The sequence below is a fragment of the Oryctolagus cuniculus genome, chromosome 7 (assembly GCF_051225735.1).
Source record: "Oryctolagus cuniculus isolate XC-2025 breed Fujian yellow rabbit chromosome 7, ASM5122573v1, whole genome shotgun sequence".
NCBI classification, from domain to species: Eukaryota; Metazoa; Chordata; class Mammalia; order Lagomorpha; family Leporidae; genus Oryctolagus; species Oryctolagus cuniculus.
Genome location: NC_142873.1, coordinates 116612355 through 116632358, shown reverse-complemented (window position 1 = coordinate 116632358; position 20004 = coordinate 116612355). Strand labels below are relative to the sequence as shown.

Sequence of the window (20004 nt, the reverse complement as noted above, 5' to 3'; positions counted from 1 at the left end):
ATGTAGCTAACAATGTCACATTACTTAAAATTTAAGGGTTTTTATTATGCTTGGTACAATTCTAAGCTTTAGGAGGTTAAATAAATCTTGGACCAACCTCAAAACCTGGGTACATTTTTTACCCCATCTGAACAGCTGAGTAAGCAAAAGAGGCAGAAAGACATTAAGAAACTTGCTTTAAACTACCACATGATGTAGTAATCCTCCTTTTGGGTATATAGTACCTTCAAAAGAAATTGTATCAATATGTCAAAAAGGTGTTTACAGGCCATCATCATTGAAGCATTATTCACAATAGCCAAAGTATTGCATTAACCTAAGTGGTGACTATTAGCAGATGAATGGATAAAGAATATATGGGGTGTGTGTGTGTGTGTGTGTGTGTGTGTAACAGAATATTATTCATCCTTCAAAAAGAAAGACATCTTATAATTTGCAACAACATGGGTAAGACTGGAGGATATGTATGTTAAGTGACTTCAACCAGACACAGAAAGACAAAAACTACATGATGCCATTTATATGTGAAGTCTTAAAAAGTTAACCTCATAGAAGCAGAGAATAGAATGATGGTTAATCAGTGGCTGGTTCATCCCTGTCCATCAAGTTCACTGCTATCCTTTTGTCTTAACAAGCATGTGTGGAGTGGATACATGAATAAACTAATGAAAATGGTGGCAACTGGTTCTCAACTAACCTTATTCAGACTCCTTTTTTTTTTTTTTTTTTTTTTTTTGACAGGCAGAATGGACAGTGAGAGAGAGAGACAGAGAGAAAGGTCTTCCTTTTGCCGTTGTCGTTGGTTCACCCTCCAATGGATGCCGCGGCCGGCACATCGCGCTGATCCGAAGCCAGGAGCCAGGTGCTTCTCCTGGTCTCCCATGCAGGTGCAGGGCCCAAGCATTTGGGCCATCCTCCACTGCACTCCCGGGCCACAGCAGAGAACTGGCGTGGAAGAGGGGCAACCGGGACAGAATCCGGCAACCCGACCAGGACTAGAACCCGGTGTGCGGGTGCCGCAAGGTGGAGGATTAGCCTAGTGAGCCGCGGCACCGGCCTTCAGACTCCGTTTCTATGACAAACAATTCTTCCTTTATCATCTGAAAATGATTATATAACCTGCCTACACATACAACATTTATGCATGTAAAAATTTCCTAATTATAATATAAAGGAGAGATAACAAAGATAGGTTTTGATGAGAAAACAATGTGAATGTATACTTTGTTACAAATATAATAAGAGGACAAAATGCTACAGTTAAATTTTGGTACTGTCTTGTGATGATTAAACTTTAGCTCCCAAGAGCATTCAGTTTAGTACTGTTGACCCTTCTTTCTGCATATGTGACATTACTGACATAGGACCAAAAAGCAGAGTCACAAAGAAAGCAAAGGCTACATGAACTGAGTGAGCAGTCTGTCAGTAAGTCAAATGTAAAGAACATCACAGTGGAGGAGTTTTCCAAAATGATGAACAACCTTACTAAGATCCCACCAAAACAAAGCATACCCTTCTCTCAATGCAGTTGCATTTTTGGAAAATTCAGTATCACAAATATGGTGTAAAAGTACTTTGTTTTTACACAAAATAGAGTTAGGCTTTAGTTTCAAGTAACCACAAGCAAGTCTTTCATTCACATGAATGCCTGGCAAGACTTCACGGAGCACAGGAAACTGTCCTTTGTTGTGTGCGACTGTCTTGGACATTGTAAAATGTTTTGCAGCTTTGGTCCCTAACAATTACATTCATGTGTTACCACTCCCTCCATCAAAAGCTGTGAACTGTACTGCATGCATTGATTTCCTAATCACCCCTCTGGGAGACAGTCAGGTGGAGAATCTCTGGGGCAAAAGAAAGACAATGAGCTGAGGAGTTGTCCCATTTGAGTTTGAATTCCATTTCTGCAACCCATAGAAACCCTGGGCATGCCAGGGACCCTGCCTGGACCTTAGCGGACCCATCAGTAAAAGGGGAATAGTGCAAACCTCAGAAAATCGTTAGGCATCACATGGGGCAGGAAGCAGAATCAGCTTGACACCAGAGAAGCACATTACAGGCACGTCATTTGCACCAGCCTTCTGAGACCTGCATGCTGTTGCACTGGCCAGGATGGCACGAACCTTTCAGAGACTCCTGGGTCCCAGAGACCAGGCGTAGCTTCCTGGAACCCGGAACACCCCAGCCTCTTCTCTTCCTGTTGGTTTTCCTCTTTGGGGCCAGTTTCCCTCTCTGGATCTCAGCTGTTCTCCTCAACCTTTGCTAAAAGCATCCACTTTGAACTGAAGGAAGAACAGATCTGGTTTTGATGGGACACAAATAAGGTGATGTCTGATTTTCACAGAATACATGAAATCAGCCCTGAAATACGAGCATGGCCATTGCATTTATTACATGGGACAGTATTGAATCTTTGGCTACTCTTTGCCTCTCATCAGCAATGCCCTAGTTATTCTGTATACACTGTTGCTTCTTAATTACTAAGTAATTTTATTTTGTGTGCAATAAGTATCACCAGGCAACTACAATGTGAGCCATTGTGTTTACTAGATACACAACACTGATGAACAAAAAGATACAGCCTTATTTATCTGTGAGTTTACAGAGGTCCACAATAAATATTTCCTGAAGGAAAAGCAGACACATCTTTTTCTTGTAGACATTTGTGCAGCTAGAAATACTCTTTTTCTCTTCCTTCACTTAGCTGATCCTTTCCAACTCACTCACCCACTTCCACGTCAGCATTGCCCTTTACGTGAAATTTTTAGGAGCACTGCAGGCAAAGCTAGGCCTTTGTCCCTGGGCAGCAAGGGCACACCTGTGTCCTGACAACTGCGGATTTACTTTGTGATTTATGTGTCATCACCAGATTATGAAAGCTTCATGGGCAAGGACCACGTGCTATTCATATTCAGATCCCCCAGGAAACAGAGCTACATGTGCAATAAAGCAGGCATCCAACGGGCTACCACATTTGGATTGTCCTGTCAGCATCCCATCTGCTCAAAGCCCACTATGGATGAAGCAGTCCTAGTTAACTCCACCCCCTTTTAAAACATTATTTAATTTAATCTTTATGAGAGAGAGAGAGAGAGAGATTTGATTCTAGGTCTCTCATGTGGGGCTCAGGTATTTGAGCTATTATATGCATATAATAGGAAGCTGGGTCAGAAACCAAGGAGCAGGACTCAAATCCAGGCACTCAGATATTGGATGTAAGCATCCTTAACCATGCCTACCCCCCAAATCCACCCCTTTTATCTTCACTGGGGAACATTCTGCAGGAAGAAAGTGACTAAGAGTGTTCATATGACAGTGATAATACTGAGCTTATGTGAATGCATTTATAGGAAATTATTTATAAGATTTGTTATAGGACTTAAATTATTAGACCTCAGCTTTCCCACCTGTAAAATGGTGATAATAGTGTCTGCTTGTACTTTGTGGAATTGTTGTAATATGGTTACGAATGGTACACAGTAGTGATAGTAAGTGTAGGCTCACTCAAACAAATGAGCAGCATTCTTGAGTGACTGTGACAACAAGGTTACTGAAACATCTTGAGAGCTGATCCAGATCACTGTCATCCATCCTAAAAATCAGACTTATATGTAAGATACTGTGGCATATATCATGTTTTATGCCATAAAATTATAATGATTTTATGGAATAAAATTGTAAATGGAGAGAGAAGTGAGTCAGTGAGGTTCACTGAAAAAGACACAGGTCTTCCAGCTGGTAAGTCTGTTCTGAGTATACAGCCAGGTCAAGGTCACTTCCAGAACCTGTTCTTTTAATCCAGAATGAAGACAACACCTCTGCTGCCATGCTGTCCACTGGTCTGGTCTGAGGCCCTGATCAAATTTTGACATGAAAACCATTTCCTGATTTGCTACTGTTCCTACTGTTACTAATAACAATGTTTATGTATGATACTGTCTGCACTCTCACTGACATCCTTGATAGATTAGCAATATCCAAATATCTGAGAACATGAACAACTTTCAATATTGATTTATTCCCTCCAACACACTAATAATGGAGCAGAATTTATTCCTATAAAGCTTGGGATCAGGAGTTCTTTGAAATTCAAGACAGAGTGCAAATTGCTGCAAAGGGTCTCTTTAATTGGGATCAAAACATTTTTGACAGCTTTTGGGTTTTAAAATTCTAGCTATTGTTGCATTCTGCAAATGTTTCTTTTTCTGGGTTTAAAAAAATGTGCAGTGAAGCTTGAGCAAAAATACCTTAGACAAGATAAACAATGAAGATTTGTCATTCCGAATGACAAAGACCCAGTTTTCCATTTCTTTGATGTGTAGAGCAAAATACTTCACTTAAACTCCCATCCTGAACAATGCAGTCAGTCCCCCGCTGGGCAATGACAAAGGTTTAGTAAACCATTCCTACTCATCAAAACCAAGGGAGGCTTTTCACATGGAAAACATCAATAGGCAGAGGTTTAAGGGAGAAACAGAAACTTAAAATTCATCTCAGAAATCTACTTGGACCTTGTTCAATACCTCATCCTGTACCTGCTTCCCTTCAACATTATCCCGTCACAGGTCAATGCTTGAATATCCCCAGTGAAGGGGAACTCACTGACACAGATGGCAGCCCACCCACCTTGTGAACAGCTCTGACTTCTTACCAATAAGCTGAAACTGCCTCCTAGAAACGTCTGTTGTCTGGTCATGGCTCCATTTCTTGAGGCCACATAGAATAAGCCAGCTCCTTCTACTAGACAACTCCATGGAGGTATAATAACAACCACTGAGAGGTGCCCTGATGCCTATCATCCCAACCTTGGATTTAACCACGTGCAGTGACTTTCTCCCCTTTCACCAGAATTGTGCTGAAGCACATTACAAAGCTACGGTTGTAGAGCGGTATGGTGCAGAGGTCTACTGTTAAACAAAAAGAACTGCAGTAGACTAAGCCACGCAGAAAACACGTAGCTTTGCTTCCTTCCAGATTCTCCATGAAGGATCTTACATTTTCTCCACAAACACAGAGGGCTTTGGGCTGAAATGATGATTTTACTCCTGTTTTCTTTGTGTCCAGCTACAGAATCAAAACAGTGCTACAAGATTTGCTGAAATCTTTCTGGGGACAGTTTAGCCATCCTAAATAAGGAGGTAAAGAATACACACTTAGCTGTGCTCATTAGTTAAATCCTGGTGATTAATATACGTAAAGTGATTACTATGCACCTCATATACAAAAGGTACTCAACGTATGGGAGTTGCTATTACTAGTTATTATTTTTACTGCGGTGATATATAGAACATAACATTCACCATTTTATCTGGGTATGGCCTATCTGATGGTGGGATACACGTCGGAATATCAAGGCCCAAAACATGGTCCCTGGGCAAGAGAAAATGTCAGGTATCCCATGCTGCTGCTGATCCTGTCCTGTCTCTTTGATTATGCCAGTTGTCATGGTGATGGACATGTTGGCATTGGGAAGAGACCACTGGGGCATATAAATCATTGTGAAAGCACATCTCAGTTAGGCTTGAGCCACATGATGTGGCTCCCATACAGGGAGCTAAAGGACCAATAATAATATCCTCCAAGTTGGTCGAAGCCCAGCGTTCTCCACCTCCTGTGTGGTATCCAGGCCCTGTCTGCAGCAAGAAGTCCTGGTTCAGCACAGTGTCCAGTTCCCCATCTGCCCTGGTCTCCTCCTCAGCATATACTTTAGTTTACCAAGATCCTTCAAACACTATGGTGGCCACACTGAGCACGGGTCTCCCAGTTCCGTGGGTTCTGAAACCACGCTCTTAGGAGGCAGGAGAGCTCTCCATCTGCTGAATCCAAGCCCTTTCCTGGCAACGCTCATGCCCTCCTTCTACATTCCTTTCTACCAAGGCATCCCTAGATAGGTTCACCTTTTCCATACTATATGATAAAAATCACACTAATTTTCATCCTTAGTTCTACCTCTTACATGATGGGTTAATTTTAAATATGTATATATTTAAAATTTTCTGTATATTAAGACATTTAGGATCTTAAAAAATCTTCCTGACTGGGGAGAGACTGCCCCTCTCATGGCTAGCCAAGTCTTAGACACAGCAAAGAACCCAGATGGAGCCATATCTCCTCTGGCTCACATACCACACAAGGCAATATTCCACCGCCTTAAATCATCCCACAGCTCGGGGCCAGGCCAATGGAACCACCTTTATAATTTACAATTAGATTAAAATAGGCAAACCAGCCAAGAGTAAACTGTTCACCCTACTCTACCTTTCCCTTTCCATGGAAACCCCCATGCTCCCTTTGCTCCCGTGTGTGGTCTCCTGAGCCCTCTGATATCTCTGCCATGTGGCCTATGGTGGCGCCCATCTCTAGGACTCAGAAGTACAATGAGCTTTCATCCCCTGAATATCTCTTGCGCCCCATCTTATTGCTGCACCTGACTGACCATCTCATAAAAAGCACAAAATACAGGTGAACTTGGGATGGCCACGTCCCTTGGGAGCTAAGAGATGCTGCGGATTGGACTGTCTGGGTTCTAATGTGCCTCTGCCACCACGTGCATGCACTTTTCTGCTCTGATATCTTCAGCTATAGAATGGGGATGATAACAGCACCCACTTTCCAGGGCTGTTGTGAGGTTTAAATGACCTGGCACTTACAATGGTTGTCATGTAACATGTACTTGATGAAGCAGCTATTTTTTGTTTGTTTGTTTGTTGTTGTTCATGGTATGGGGTGGATGAAACTGAGTAATGTATGTAAAGTGACTACTACACACTTCATATACAGGAGGTATTCAATAAATGAGAGCTACTTTTAGCAGTTCTTACTTTTATTGTGGTGATATATAGAGTATAACATTTACCATTTTAACTATTTTTAGGTGTACATTCATTGACATTAAGTACACTCACATTTTTTTACAACCATTCCCAAAGCATTTTCATCTTTCCATACTTAAGCTCTGAGCACACTGAACAGTAACTCCCCCTGCTTCCTTTTCCCTAGCCCCTGTCAACCACCATTCTACTTTGTCTCCAAGATTCTGATTATTCCAGATACCTCTAAGCAGAAATACACAGTACCTGCCTCATTTCACTCAGCATAATGTCTTCACTGCTCACCCACACTGTAGTGCTTATCAGACTCTCCTTTCATTTCAGGGCTTGTTGTATAACACTGTATGCAAACACTACACTTTGTTTGCCCATTAGCAGACATCTGAATCACTTCTACCTTTTGGCTATTGTGAACAATGCTGCTATAACTATGGGTGTACAAATATCTGTTCTATCATTAGCTATTTAGGAGTAATACTTCTATCCTTTTTTAATTTCAAGTAAAGTCCTTTTCACTTTTAAGTTGCAATCCTACTATTTTACATTACCCTAATAATACCCAGAACAAGGATGCAAATGACCAAAGCCAAGTAACTTTGTGGGTTGAAAATCACTTAGGAAGTGCTTGATAAGTCACCTTTGTGAAGTTAAAAAGGAGGTGATAAGTGTGGAGGTGTTTGATAAACCTGCAACATGCTAGACAAAAAAAAGGAAAAACACATCATTGGACTCTCACTTTCTTGACACAACAGATCATGGAACATTTTCCTGTTTTTCTCTTCCCATCAGTGAACAGGACCAACAGTGTCAGGTGAGCTCTGTGGATGACTCTGGGAGTTAATTGCAGCTGTGAGGTTGATGAAAACACAAACTGTGCCTTTGGTGGGTTCAACAAACTTATCAGCCCTTCCATTTCCTGGCTGTGTTGTAATAGATTTTTTTTTAAGGCTGAGAATTCTGTTCTTTTTGATTACGGCAATTGCAAGGTGCTACAGGTTAAACTCAAGAGAGTCTGGATGCTTTGACGGAGTCAAAAGACCTACATGTATCTCCCTCTAGGAAGCACGTCATTAAAGTTGCCAACACACAAAGAAATTTAACTTAAACTGTCATGTCGCCCCACTGCTCTTCAAAGCTCATCAATCTCCCATTAGATTACCAGGACAGTGTGACACTTTTGTCACAATTACACTGCAAGAATCACAGTGCAGTCACACTGTGGCCAAGTCAGCAAAGAGCCCCTCTTTGATGGACGATCACAGTTGATCAAATTTGTCAGTTGCTTTATGTGTTTTTATGCTTGTTTGATATTCCTGCCCAGAGAGCAGAGGCTTTTAAGGGTACGCCTGTCAATGGATTCCATTTCACAATGCCATGTGATTCTTTTACTTACCCCTGTCTTCTCATCAAAGATTTTGATTCCTCCAAAGGAGATGGTTAAAAAGATTTTCTGTTTGTGTTCCCCTTTGGAACGAGCGCCAGCAACAACGCCCTGTTGAAAGGGAGGACATGGTTTTTAGTTTAGTGTTTTCATTTGAAAATTCCCTCTGCTCCCAAAGGCATGCCAGATACCATCAAGTGATACCACCAATCATGCACAGTCCTTTCCCTTCGCCTGCTATACTTCCCTACGCTCTGAGTTACTCATCTTAATGCATTTGGGTGCGACTTGTTCTACTCATCCTAACACTGTATAAACGGGGCGTTTGAACATTTATTCATTTGATGAACCAAAATTGATCCAAGGCCTGCCTGCTCCCTAGATACCTGAATCAGAGTTGAGGATCCCAAGATAGACACAACACAGTCCTTGTATTAATCTCTCCATTGGATATGGCTTTAATTCTTTAAATTAAGGTGAATTGCTAGATATATGCTTAGATATGACTATATTTTTATATTTCTGGAAAAAAGTTTGCATGCAAATCAATTTTACAGATTAGAAAGAAAATAAAATGAAAACTGATGCTACATTGTATGTGCTAATTACATTTGGAAAGAGGTGATCCTTAAGGTGATAACCCTATTGTTTGCAATTTTGATCCAAATTCATTTAGATTCTCCATTACCTTTTCCCCTGTCCCTCCTGTGCTTCCAGGGAAAATATCTACAAAATGCATTCCACTCACCAAGATACCTGTTTATTTACTGTTCTCAACTTTTTTTGAAAGTGAACGTAAGTGTATGAGTTAAAGAGAAAGTAAACTTCCTAAGAGGAAGGGCTGTGACTTTGCTCACTGCTTTATCCCTAATGCTTATGGCAACCTCTGGAGGACAGGAAGAGTTTTTGCAAGTAACTGTTAAATGAATGATGAATGTGTAGATACAGCATTCCTCCAAAGTTGATACAACTCAAGTTAAGAGTAAAGGCACCCCCTTTTTCAATTAGGCTCAGTGGCCATGAGCTTCATACTACGGTGTAATCAAAGAGTCAAGGTCATTCAAGGGCTCCACATTCATGGGCTGCTGCCATCTTTAGTTGTCTTGGGGGTCCTGGGTGGCAAGATTAAGCTGGTTCTCAGCAGTTATGGTACTGCCCTATTAGGAGAACAAAAGTCTAAAATAATATTGACCTAGTATTTCCAGGAGATAAAAGTAAGTTGTGCTGTTCTTAGCATAGTCTGTTCCCAGCCTCTGTTTCTGGGAACAGTTGGCATTAGAGAATTCTACGTATGTCCAGGGGCATGAGGGAGGTTCATACTCTTGAGGCTGTCTGATTATCCTCATTTTGGGTACTGGAAATTGTCTGCAGAATTAGTATATCTAATACTACTTGTTCCGTGTGATCCTGAACAAATTATTTAAACTCATACTTAGTTCCACTTCTCTAATTCTCCAAGTGTAAATACTCTTTTTGCATGGGTGAGAGAACTAAATGAACATTTATGTGAAGTACCTAGCACTCCGTACCAAATACTAATAAAATTAATTTCTTCTAGTAAATGAATGAATGTCCATTAAAGTTTGTGGTCCAGTTCCTGTTTGGATATCTACTAGGAGGAAATGCACTCCCTCATAAGTCACCAATTCACTCGCAAGGTCATATTGTACACTCATAGATGTATAGACTATTAAAGCCAGAGGAAATCTTAAAAATAACTGACCCAAGCCCTTCAGCTGACACATGAGAAAAAAAAAAACACATTCTGAAATATAGACAGCAGTCTTGAGATGACACAGAGAATTAGTGAGAACACTGAGGCCACAGCTCAACTCTCCAAACTCTTGGTGCTGGGGGGCAATTCTTCTTCTTCTTTTTTTTTGGACAGGCAGAGTTAGACAGTGTGAGAGAGAGAGAGACAGAGAGAAAGGTCTTCCTTTTCCGTTGGTTCACCCCCCAAATGGCTGCCACGGCCGGCACGCTGTGGCCGGTGCACTGTGCTGATCTGAAGCCAGGAGCCAGGTGCTTCCTCCTGGTCTCCCAGGCAGATGTAGGGCCCAAGCACTTGGGCCATCCTCCACTGCCTTCCGGGCCACAGCAGAGAGCTGGACTGGAAGAGGACCAACCGGGACAGAATCCGGCACTTCGACCGGGACTAGAACCTGGGGTGCAGGCAACGCAGGTGGAGGATTAGCCAAGTGAGCCATGGGGCCGGCCAGGGGGGCAATTCTTCTTTACATTCTTCATTCTAGGAAGCCAAGATCTCATTCCCCATCACCCTTGCCCATTGTTCCCTATTCAGACTCTCAGGGCTGCTACTCACTGACATAAGACCCCTCCTCCAATGACTACATGGCTGGGGAGTGAGTCATATCCAAAACAAAGTCCTTTGCCTCTTAAGCTCCTGCCACTCTCCTATTTAATAGTTTCTGGACTCTTCAATGTACTACTTGCTTCTCATGAATGTCAGCGCAATATTTTTAAGGAGCATGGGAAATGCCCCAAGTATGTCTTTGGAATCCCAGGGGTAGTTCCTGTTTCTGTTCAGGGTCACATTTTCTCACTCCTTTATCCAGCACACCAACATAGCACAACATTCATGCCAGACCGTATCCCATTCATTTTCCTCCTTTGCTTTTCCTCCTGGTGCTTCCCGCCCTCATTCCATGTGCCCAGTGCCAAAAGCAGAGCCCAGCACCAAGCAGACACTCCAAGAGGAGTGAACAGGCTCTCCTGACTTCAGGTGGATGAGCAATGTTGAACCCAGAGAAACCTGACTTGGAAATCTGTGTTCTGTGCTAAGATTTGGACTAAAACAACATCTGCTGCTGATCCTCTTCACCCTGACCTTTGACCCCACAAAGACAGAACAGTGAATGTATCCCCAGATTCACTTGTTGTAACGTACTGGCCATTGTGAGAGTATTAAAGGAGGCTGTAGGAGTAGCCCTCATTGATGGGATTATGGCCCGGTGACACTTGAAGGAGTTGGGTTCCTCTGCCTTCCCTCCCTTCCATCCTTACTCTATGTGAGGACAGTGTTTGTGCTCTCTGGGGGATGGAGCAAAAAGGTGTTGTCTTGGAAAGAGACAGACAAGGCCATCACCAGATACTCGCCCTGCTGGCGTCTTGATCTTGGACTTCACAGCATCCACACCAGAAGGAAATAAATCATTGCTGTTTATAAATTACCCCGTCTCATGCATTTTGTGACAGTGGCATGCATGGGTTTAGAAACCCCTCCTAATGGAAAGGATGGGATGAACCGCGTTGAAGGAGAGCAAGCTTTTCCTTCTTGCTTTATTCATTCCTTGGGGAACACACCACAGGACAAGGTGGGGAGAGGGTCGCATCTTTCACCAGGAAGAACAGCTTCAATGTCTCCATCTCCAAGACAGTCCTGACAATCCCTGACTCACAGAATTCCTGGGACATCAAATGGCAACACTTCCTGGCTTATACAAGGGTTCTTCAAAAATTATTATGCATATTATGAAAATGCTAGGCATGGATTTTAAAATTTTTGCAGAAAATTATATTTTAGTACTATTTAGCCATAAACTCTTTGAAGTGCTAATTGGACACTAAGGCCCCCGTTTCTTGCTGGTCCCACCAAGTAGCTACCAAAGAATTTCCTGGTAGAGAAGTGTTTGGCCTCAGAGTTAAGATGCCCATGTCCCATATCACAGGTTCTGGATTCAAGTTCTGGGTCCGGCTCCTGACTTCAGCTTCCCGCTAATCTACGTAGACACTGGGAGGCAGCAGGTGATGGTTCAAATAACTGAGTTCTTGTCACCCATATGGAGACCTGAATCGAGTTCTCAGCTCCTAGCTTTGGACTGGTCCATTCCTTGCCATTGTGGGCATTTGGTGATGCCCACTGGATGGGAGATCCCTCTGTATTTGTCTCTCTGCCTCTCAAAAATATAAAAGCAACTCCCTGGCAAAATACAGCCAGCATGCCTGTTGCAGGAGATCCCACTTAAGGCTGCTGGTGGCAGTTTTATGTGGCAAATTGAAGACAGGAGCACTATCCACACAGTTTTTTCTTTGCAGGGCGTAAGTTCTGAGACAAGACTCTGAGCCAAGCTCTGAAACACTGCACAGAGTCCAGGCAGGGCCCACCAGCACACCTCCCCACAGGCTCATCTCCTCACAGAATTATTCATCACCAATACAAAGAGCAAACAGAAGTCCAGGAGACAGCCCTGACTGGGGAGCGGGAAGATGTAGATTTGGGACTGTTTGGGGCTTTGTGTTTAGTCTCAGGCAGCTGACCCAGTGAGGCCCTTTTGGGAACCTGAAGTTGTGGGATCAGATATTTTCTTTGGTATCTACTTTATACTAGAAATCCACTTATATGTCATATAATATAGACCGTGCCACAATCCTGGGAATGACAGATTCTCTCTCATTTTACAGTTGAGCACACCAAAAGGTCAGGAGATGAATGATCTCATCAAACCTAAAGGAGCTAAGTCAGACTGCTGTAATTCCAACAGTGATCTTTCTGATTCCCTGTGACACAGTGGATAAAGCCACCGCCTGCAGTGCCAGCACCCCATATGGGAGCCGGTTCACATCCTGGCTGCTCCATTTCTAATCCAGCTCTCTACTATGGCCTGGGAAAGCAGTAGAAGATGGCCCAAGGCCTTGGGCCCCTGCATCCATGTGGGAGACCCAGAAGAAGTTCCTGGCTCCTGGCTTCAGATGGGCTCAGCTCCGGCCATTATGGCCATTTGGGAAGTGAACCTGCAGATGGAAGACTTCTCTCTCTGTCTCTCCTCTCTCTGTGTAACTCTGACTTTCCCATAAATGAAGAGCTTGGTATAAGCACCAGTGTTCAAACTCAGCAGTAAAGAGGACCTCCTAAAGGACAAGATCCCATTTCTTACCTCCTAAGAATTCCAGGGCACTTAAATGAACTATGAAATGTCACAGTGTGCAGGGAAAAATTAGTAAATAAGTTATCATCATTACTAGTACTGATAACCTATTTTATTAAGCAGTACCATGTGCAAGACAAAATGTAAAGTGATTGTTATAAGCTCCCCAAAGAAAGTCAAAGGGCCAGGTGTTGATGGAGAAGTTTACACAGAGAAAAGTGGTCAGGGGTTGTGTGGAGGATGAACAGACTGTCCTGTCTAGCTCAGGTGTTGCTTTGAGAATCAGACAGATGAAGTACATAAAAGGGCTTTGAGCTCATCCAGCGAGGTGAGTGCTACACGGTGTTATGACTGTGATCTCCACAGAACACATAAAGCACATGTGTCAACACAACAGGCTCCATGCACAAATGCTGAGAACTTTAGGATGATACTCTGGAATGCCCACATAATAAGCCTAGTCTCCATAATCAGCCCTGCCAGTTATCAGCTTTGGGATCTTAGGGGGGAACATACATCCTAAATTTCATTTTTTCCAGTTAAAAAATGGAACACAAGTATCTTTATCTACCCTGCTTTGTGCCAGAGGCAGAATCCTGTGTACTGCATCCCCTGTTCTCCTGAGCGTCTTTCTCCCTTGTTTCCGGTTGAACTCTAATCACAAGATACATATACAAAGCTAGAGGGTAGAAGAAGAAAACCGTCAGGTGCAAGGAGACAGACGTCTCTCCACTTCCTTCTCATTCCTGATCTACATCTCTGCTGGTAGCTTTATTTGGAGGAGGGGGAAGGAGACTTCCTTATCAATCCTTCCTTCTCTCCCCGGGTTTTTTCCTAGGAGTAGTAATGCTCCCCACTACTGCTCGACTGAGGTGTCTCACCACCTGTGAATTGCTACCTCAACCTTGCCCTCACCCACGTTTTGCAAGTAGCTGCTTCGTTCATGTGTCATAGCTCATCTCTCCAGGGTGGATTCTGTACCTTTTAGGGCCCCGAATGACAGCCAGAGGGCTCTGCAGTTAGCTCTCCAGGCACCATAGTTGAAGACCCCATCTCCTCCCATTGCTTTAACCACCACCATTTGTCCAACATCTCTGAAAGTTGCCTACTTCTAAAGTCAATGATGTGTGGCTAGTGGGTGGTAGCTTACAAGTGTGAGCCTAAAATCTACTTGGGGGAACCAAGATAAAAACAACACAAACACAAAACAGATTATACTTAAGTACTAAACTCTGTCTTGCCAAACACAAGACCTCTGGAGATCTGGGGTTGAATTCTGGTCTTATCACATTGAATGAAGATTGTGGGGTAAATACCTTAACCCTCTAAACCTCAGATTTCTTATGTACAAAACAGAAAGGCTAATATTTATCTCAAAAGAGAGAAACAGAGATATGTAGATGTGCTGTGTAGGCTAAACGTTAAGTATAATGACAGCAACAGTGATGATGTTGATGTGGACGCTTTGCTGGTTGACAGGCAATGGGCCACTCACACCCACAACACAAATCCGTTCTCAGAGCTCTACAGTCCAAGAGAAAACTCTAACTAAAACACACCAGCTTCAGAGAATCGAGCCAAGGAAAACAGATTTTTTTTTCTTCAATTTCTCATATGGCCCAACATGAGCAAGTGGGCATTTTTGCAAAGCTAAGAGGCATTTTGTACTTTTCTGTCTCTGACTTTCCTGGGCAGGTAGCCAAACAGAGAATCGATCATTTATGCCTCTGTGTTTCTTAAAGAAAAACCGCTGGGAGCTGAAATGTCAACATTCTTCACAATATCTTGCAAATAATGAAACCCAATTGTCTGGGAACCAAGAATGCTTCAGCATGTTCGGCACATCTGATGGCAGTGCTGTGGCAAGACAAACTCTCAGGGCTTTGGGGACCTCATGGATATGAGAGTTGACAGATGGAGTTCTCATTGCCGCTAACACACACACACAAACACACGTCCACCTGCACACACACACAATGTTGGTGTCACTGCTGGACCTGAGGGAGAGACTTGGGAGGGCAGAGGCCAGCTCCTCTCTCATATCCATTTAGATCTCAGTGCTCCCATGAAGACAGCAGTACAATCAGGAGTACCTGACATCCACCTGGTGAATGGCTCGCGCCTGGATGCTGGGGAAGGAAGGTGCCTCAGCTCTTTTCTCCTTAGCAGACATGCGGAACAGGGTGAGGAGGAGGTCTTTGTAGAAATAAGGCTACCTAATGGCATTTTCTTGCTGTCTTTCACTTAAAATTTGTCAGGAGCAAATCTCCATTTGCCTGACATCATATAGCAAGAAGGGACCTCAGCAAGATTGAAGATCTTGGCTTTTATCTCCAAGCTTGTCTAGTGTCCCCTTAGGGTCTGTCTGGGCAGCTGGATGACATGGAACACATGGAGCTCAATTTCTTCTGGGCTCTCTATACCATCTGCCTTCTGATTGACAGGCTGTGATCTGGTCAGATCCCATGCACCAGTCATGGGTCCTATGCTGGGGCCCGGCAGGGGCAGGGGGAGCCAGGAGGCCGGTGGTTATGGAACTCTCTCACCAACAAAGGGAAACAGCCTGCACCACTCAAGGGTGGCCACTGCAGCTGTGTGCTTATGCCATGTCCTACGGGCCATTCACAGAGCTGGAATTCAGAAATCTTCTGTCCAACTCCTTCATCTGTTGACTGTTCACATTTGAACTTGGAAGAAGAAGGTTCTTTAGTGGACTGCCCTGATAGCTCATAACATTATTTAACTTTAAATATAAAAATCCATTAACCTCTTCCAAGGAGATAATTTATGAAATCATGATTTTAATGTCTTTTTTTCTAGGGGGGGAGGTGAGTCAGAGAGGGGAGGGAGGGAGGGAGAGAAGGGAAGAGGGGGAAGGAGAGAGAGGGAGGGAGAAGGTGGAAGAGAGCGAGGTGGATCCCACCTACTGGTTTACTCCTCGTATGTCTACAAGGGATAAGGGGCTGAGGCCAGAAGCCAGAATGCAATACAGTGCACTCATGTGTGTGTAGGAATCCAATACTTTGTCATCACCTCTATCTCCCAGGGTCTGCATTGGTAGGAAGCCAGAGCTGGGAGTCAAATCCAGGAAATCCAATATGGAAATTTCTAGTACAATTTACACTGGATATATAACTATTAAACAAAGGTTATAGAACAGCTTAAAAATAAAATGAAGGTAATGGATACACGGTGTCAAAATTAAGATTTTTTAAAATCATGGCTCCTAGAGCCACAGTGCGAGGATATTCAGCATCTGAGTATATCTACCTATATCCATATCTATATCCATATCTATATCTATATCCATATCTATATCTATATGTTAAACTGCTAAGAGAACAGTATTATATAAACAAAAAATAACAGCTGTGATTTATGAAGCTTCTATGAAAGAACAGGTGATGCATAAGGTGAACACCTTAATACTCCCAGGCTCTTAGCCAGGCCAGTTTTTTTTCCTCCTTTGTTTTTTTTTCCTACATTTAAATATATCTCACTAGCTAAGCTGTATTCTCATGGACTGCCTGAAGATATGACAAAAGAAATACTTATATATATTATTAGATGAGCAGGAAAGCCAAAGATAAGAAACTATGTAAATTATACTTCCAGTTTTATTATATATATGTGATATGTTTCATATATTATACATATAAAACACAGAGAGATTGTACATTATACACAAAAATGTTGACATTGATTTTTTATGAGACAGTGGGTTATTTTACTTGTTTCCCACATACTTTTCTATAGTTCAAAATATTTTATAATGAATATATGTGAAACCTATAAACAGAAAAATAAACTATAGATGTTTTAAATGCATAAGCTATTTGTACTTTTCCTGTTAAATGATTTGTTTTTCCAATATTCCACATGGCTTTTTTAAAAAAATGAATCAGAATATTTGAAGACTAAAACCTGGGAGCAAATTATGTTCTTTTTTGTGAATTTTTAAGGTTGCTGAACAGGATAATTTCCTTATTTTATGCTTTTAACATTTTTTTCAAATTTATTTTTATTTCTTAGTGTAAAACCTTGTAAAAAAATCAGAAATCTCTTCTTGACAACTCCAAATCCCAATTTATAGCTACACATTCCTTCAAAAACGTTTCCTTGTATGGGACCAGTTGAGGGTACATTAGAGGGGACAGCGGTCCTGCTGCATCCACAGGAGTGCTTCAGAACATCCACCCTGGAGACCCAAATCAGTGGACACACAAGTCCCTGACACCAAATGCCACAGTATTTGCAAAAAGCCTACATACACCTCCCACATATTTTAAGCCATTTCTAGGCTACTTACAATACCTTATCTATTGAATGCTATGTGAACAGTTATTATAATGTATTTTAAGGGGATAATAGCAAGAGAAAAGCCTTTATATGTTCAGTACAAATACAATTTTTTTCTGAATATTTTAATCCACAATTGGTTGACTCCATAAATGTGGCACCCACACATGCATGGAGCCAACTGTGTAAGAATGAACAAAATCAGCCTTTACCTTAACGTCTTTCACCATATGTTGACATATGTCAAATGTACTTAAAAACAACAAAATGGTAAAAACTCACTAAATGAGTGGGACTACACAACCCACTAATTTTGTACTTTCATATCTGCAGGTGTTAAGTGACAAAGATAAAACAGAATAAAATATGATATACTCAAAAATTATAAAAACAAGGCTTAGCAAAATACTTCCTCACAGCAGGTGCTCTTACCAATGAATAAATACAGTGATTCACCAGTGAGCCAAGTGATTTACTAATAAATGATTGAAATTAGTCACCATAAAGCTGGGAGTCATTTCTTTCCCTCATTCATATTAAACCCACGACACTGAACACACAATGTTGGCACAGCACCTTGAGTTTCATCATGGAGTCTTGACATAACTTGTCTCCCCGAGCTGCAGAAACTTCATCGATCCCGATAAGTTTGGCTTTGTACCGGACCCCTTCACCTTTAAACCTCTTTATCAAAGTGGCTTCACTGCGATCCTGACCTAAAATCAGAGAAAAGCACAATCAGGTAGGCAGTTGTTCAGGCCCCATTGGCTTTAAGTGTAGACAACTGCATGATTTGTTCTCTGGTTTCATCTACATTCCTGGAAAGTCAAATCATTGGACGCATGAGAAAAGAACAGTGATACTCCTAGATACACATTCTGGTTTTATGCATTTAAATGGAAAGGCAAATATTTCTTGTCTCTGAGCCTTAGTTTTCTAAGGCAGAAAAAGAAAAGTTAAAAAATACCCATCCCAACAGGGCAGTAAAATAAATAAATCAAGCAATATGTGTAAAGCATTAATTAAGTATTTGTTACTTATTCAACAAATCATAGTTGCCCACTAAGAGTTCACATCCAAATTCCTATAAACTAGTATTAGCACTGAGTCTCTTGCATTTCCAACATTTAATAATACCTTGGCCAGGCTCCAAGACCCTTCTGACACTCAATTCCATGAAACTCCAGAGTAATTGTTTTGTATCAAGTAATGACCCAGGGACAATTACTAAAAAATGATTTTATGAGATCTCTTCTGCTAACTCATGTGTGCAGGGAAACAGGCTTATATACCAGTTGGTACCCAGTGTCCACACCTTGCAACGGGCTCTCTCAATTATTATTAACATAATATTTTGCTAACACATATTAACCAAGAGTTCAATCATATACACATAATGTAAGGACAGGAGAGCTACTGTGAGCTGAGCAAGGGCTTTAGGAGATGTTTTATAAACTTTATCCCCACTTTTCACAATAACCAAACCATCTCAGTTTTTAGATGATGAAGGTGAAGGTCACAGCATTCAGGTAGCCACTGCAAGTTCACACAGTAAGAAATAAGATCTGAAATGAGATGAGTACTTAGGAATTCCAACCTATCTCTACCCTCATCACACTTAGCCTAGGTAGAGGACTGGCTGTAGAACATAGTTCTTAAAACCAGAATGCTCTGGTCCTCCAATATGCATCTACCAGAATACCATCACTGTTAACTTCTGATTCCTCCTCTTTCATGTCTTTCCTCACTGATGGGAAACTTAGGGATGACCACAGCTCACTTCCCTCCATCTCTCTGATGTGCAAAGCAAGGCTTTTCTAGTGCACTCTGTGGTTGGGAGTGATCTAAGGACATCCTTATAACACAACAGTAGCTAACTATGACAAAGTGCTTTTCTATTGACAAAACAAGACTTTCATTTCATTCACTTACTCAACCCCTTATGGAGCACATCCTCTGTGCCAAATGCTATTGCTCACTGGCAACAGATGAACTGTATGCCCCTAGAAGCCCAAGTTTTGATGACTGCAAATAAAAATGTATTATGCATTATGCTAGGTGTATATGAAAGTTCAAGCTTTAGAATGTCCTTAATGTGTTGTCCAATGTGAATTAATGCTATAACTAGTACTCAAACAGTATTTTACACTTTATGTTCTGTGTGGGTGCAAACTGATGAAATCTTTACTTAATATATACTAAATCGATCTTCTGTATATAAAGAGAATTGAAAATGAATCTTGATGTGAATGGAATGGGAGAGGGAATGGGAGATGGGAGGGGTGCGGGTGGGAGGGAAGTTATGGGGGGAGGAAAGCCACTGTGATCCATAAACTGTACTTTTGGAAATTTATATTTACTAAATAAAAGTTAAAAAAAAAAAGCTTTAGAATCAGACAGCCTCATTTCAAATTACGGTTCCTCTGTTTTAAGTCAACTAAATTGTTTGGAGCCTAAACTCCTTATCTATTGAATGAAGACACAGTATCTACTTTACAGAGCCAGCATTAATAGTAATTCTGGTGAGATTATGTATGTGCAGCATATATTGTAAGCTTTCTGCGAATGGTTGCTGTTGCCATTATAATCAACCCAGTGGGAGGTGCAC

The 20004-nt window shown here is 41.8% G+C and overlaps 1 protein-coding gene across 9 annotated transcripts in view; it reads right to left on the bottom strand.

Moving 5' to 3' along the window:
• Positions 1-20004, bottom strand: part of DAB1 (DAB adaptor protein 1) — a 917259-nt gene that overhangs the window by 142545 nt on the left and 754710 nt on the right. For all 9 annotated transcript variants that reach the window (XM_051857724.3, XM_089337350.1, XM_089337351.1 and 6 more), the window contains 2 exons: positions 17973-18112; positions 8224-8322 (listed from right to left, as the gene is read on the bottom strand). In XM_051857724.3, the coding sequence (XP_051713684.1) occupies positions 8224-8322; positions 17973-18112 (239 nt within the window). The remainder of the gene's footprint in view (positions 1-8223; positions 8323-17972; positions 18113-20004) is intronic.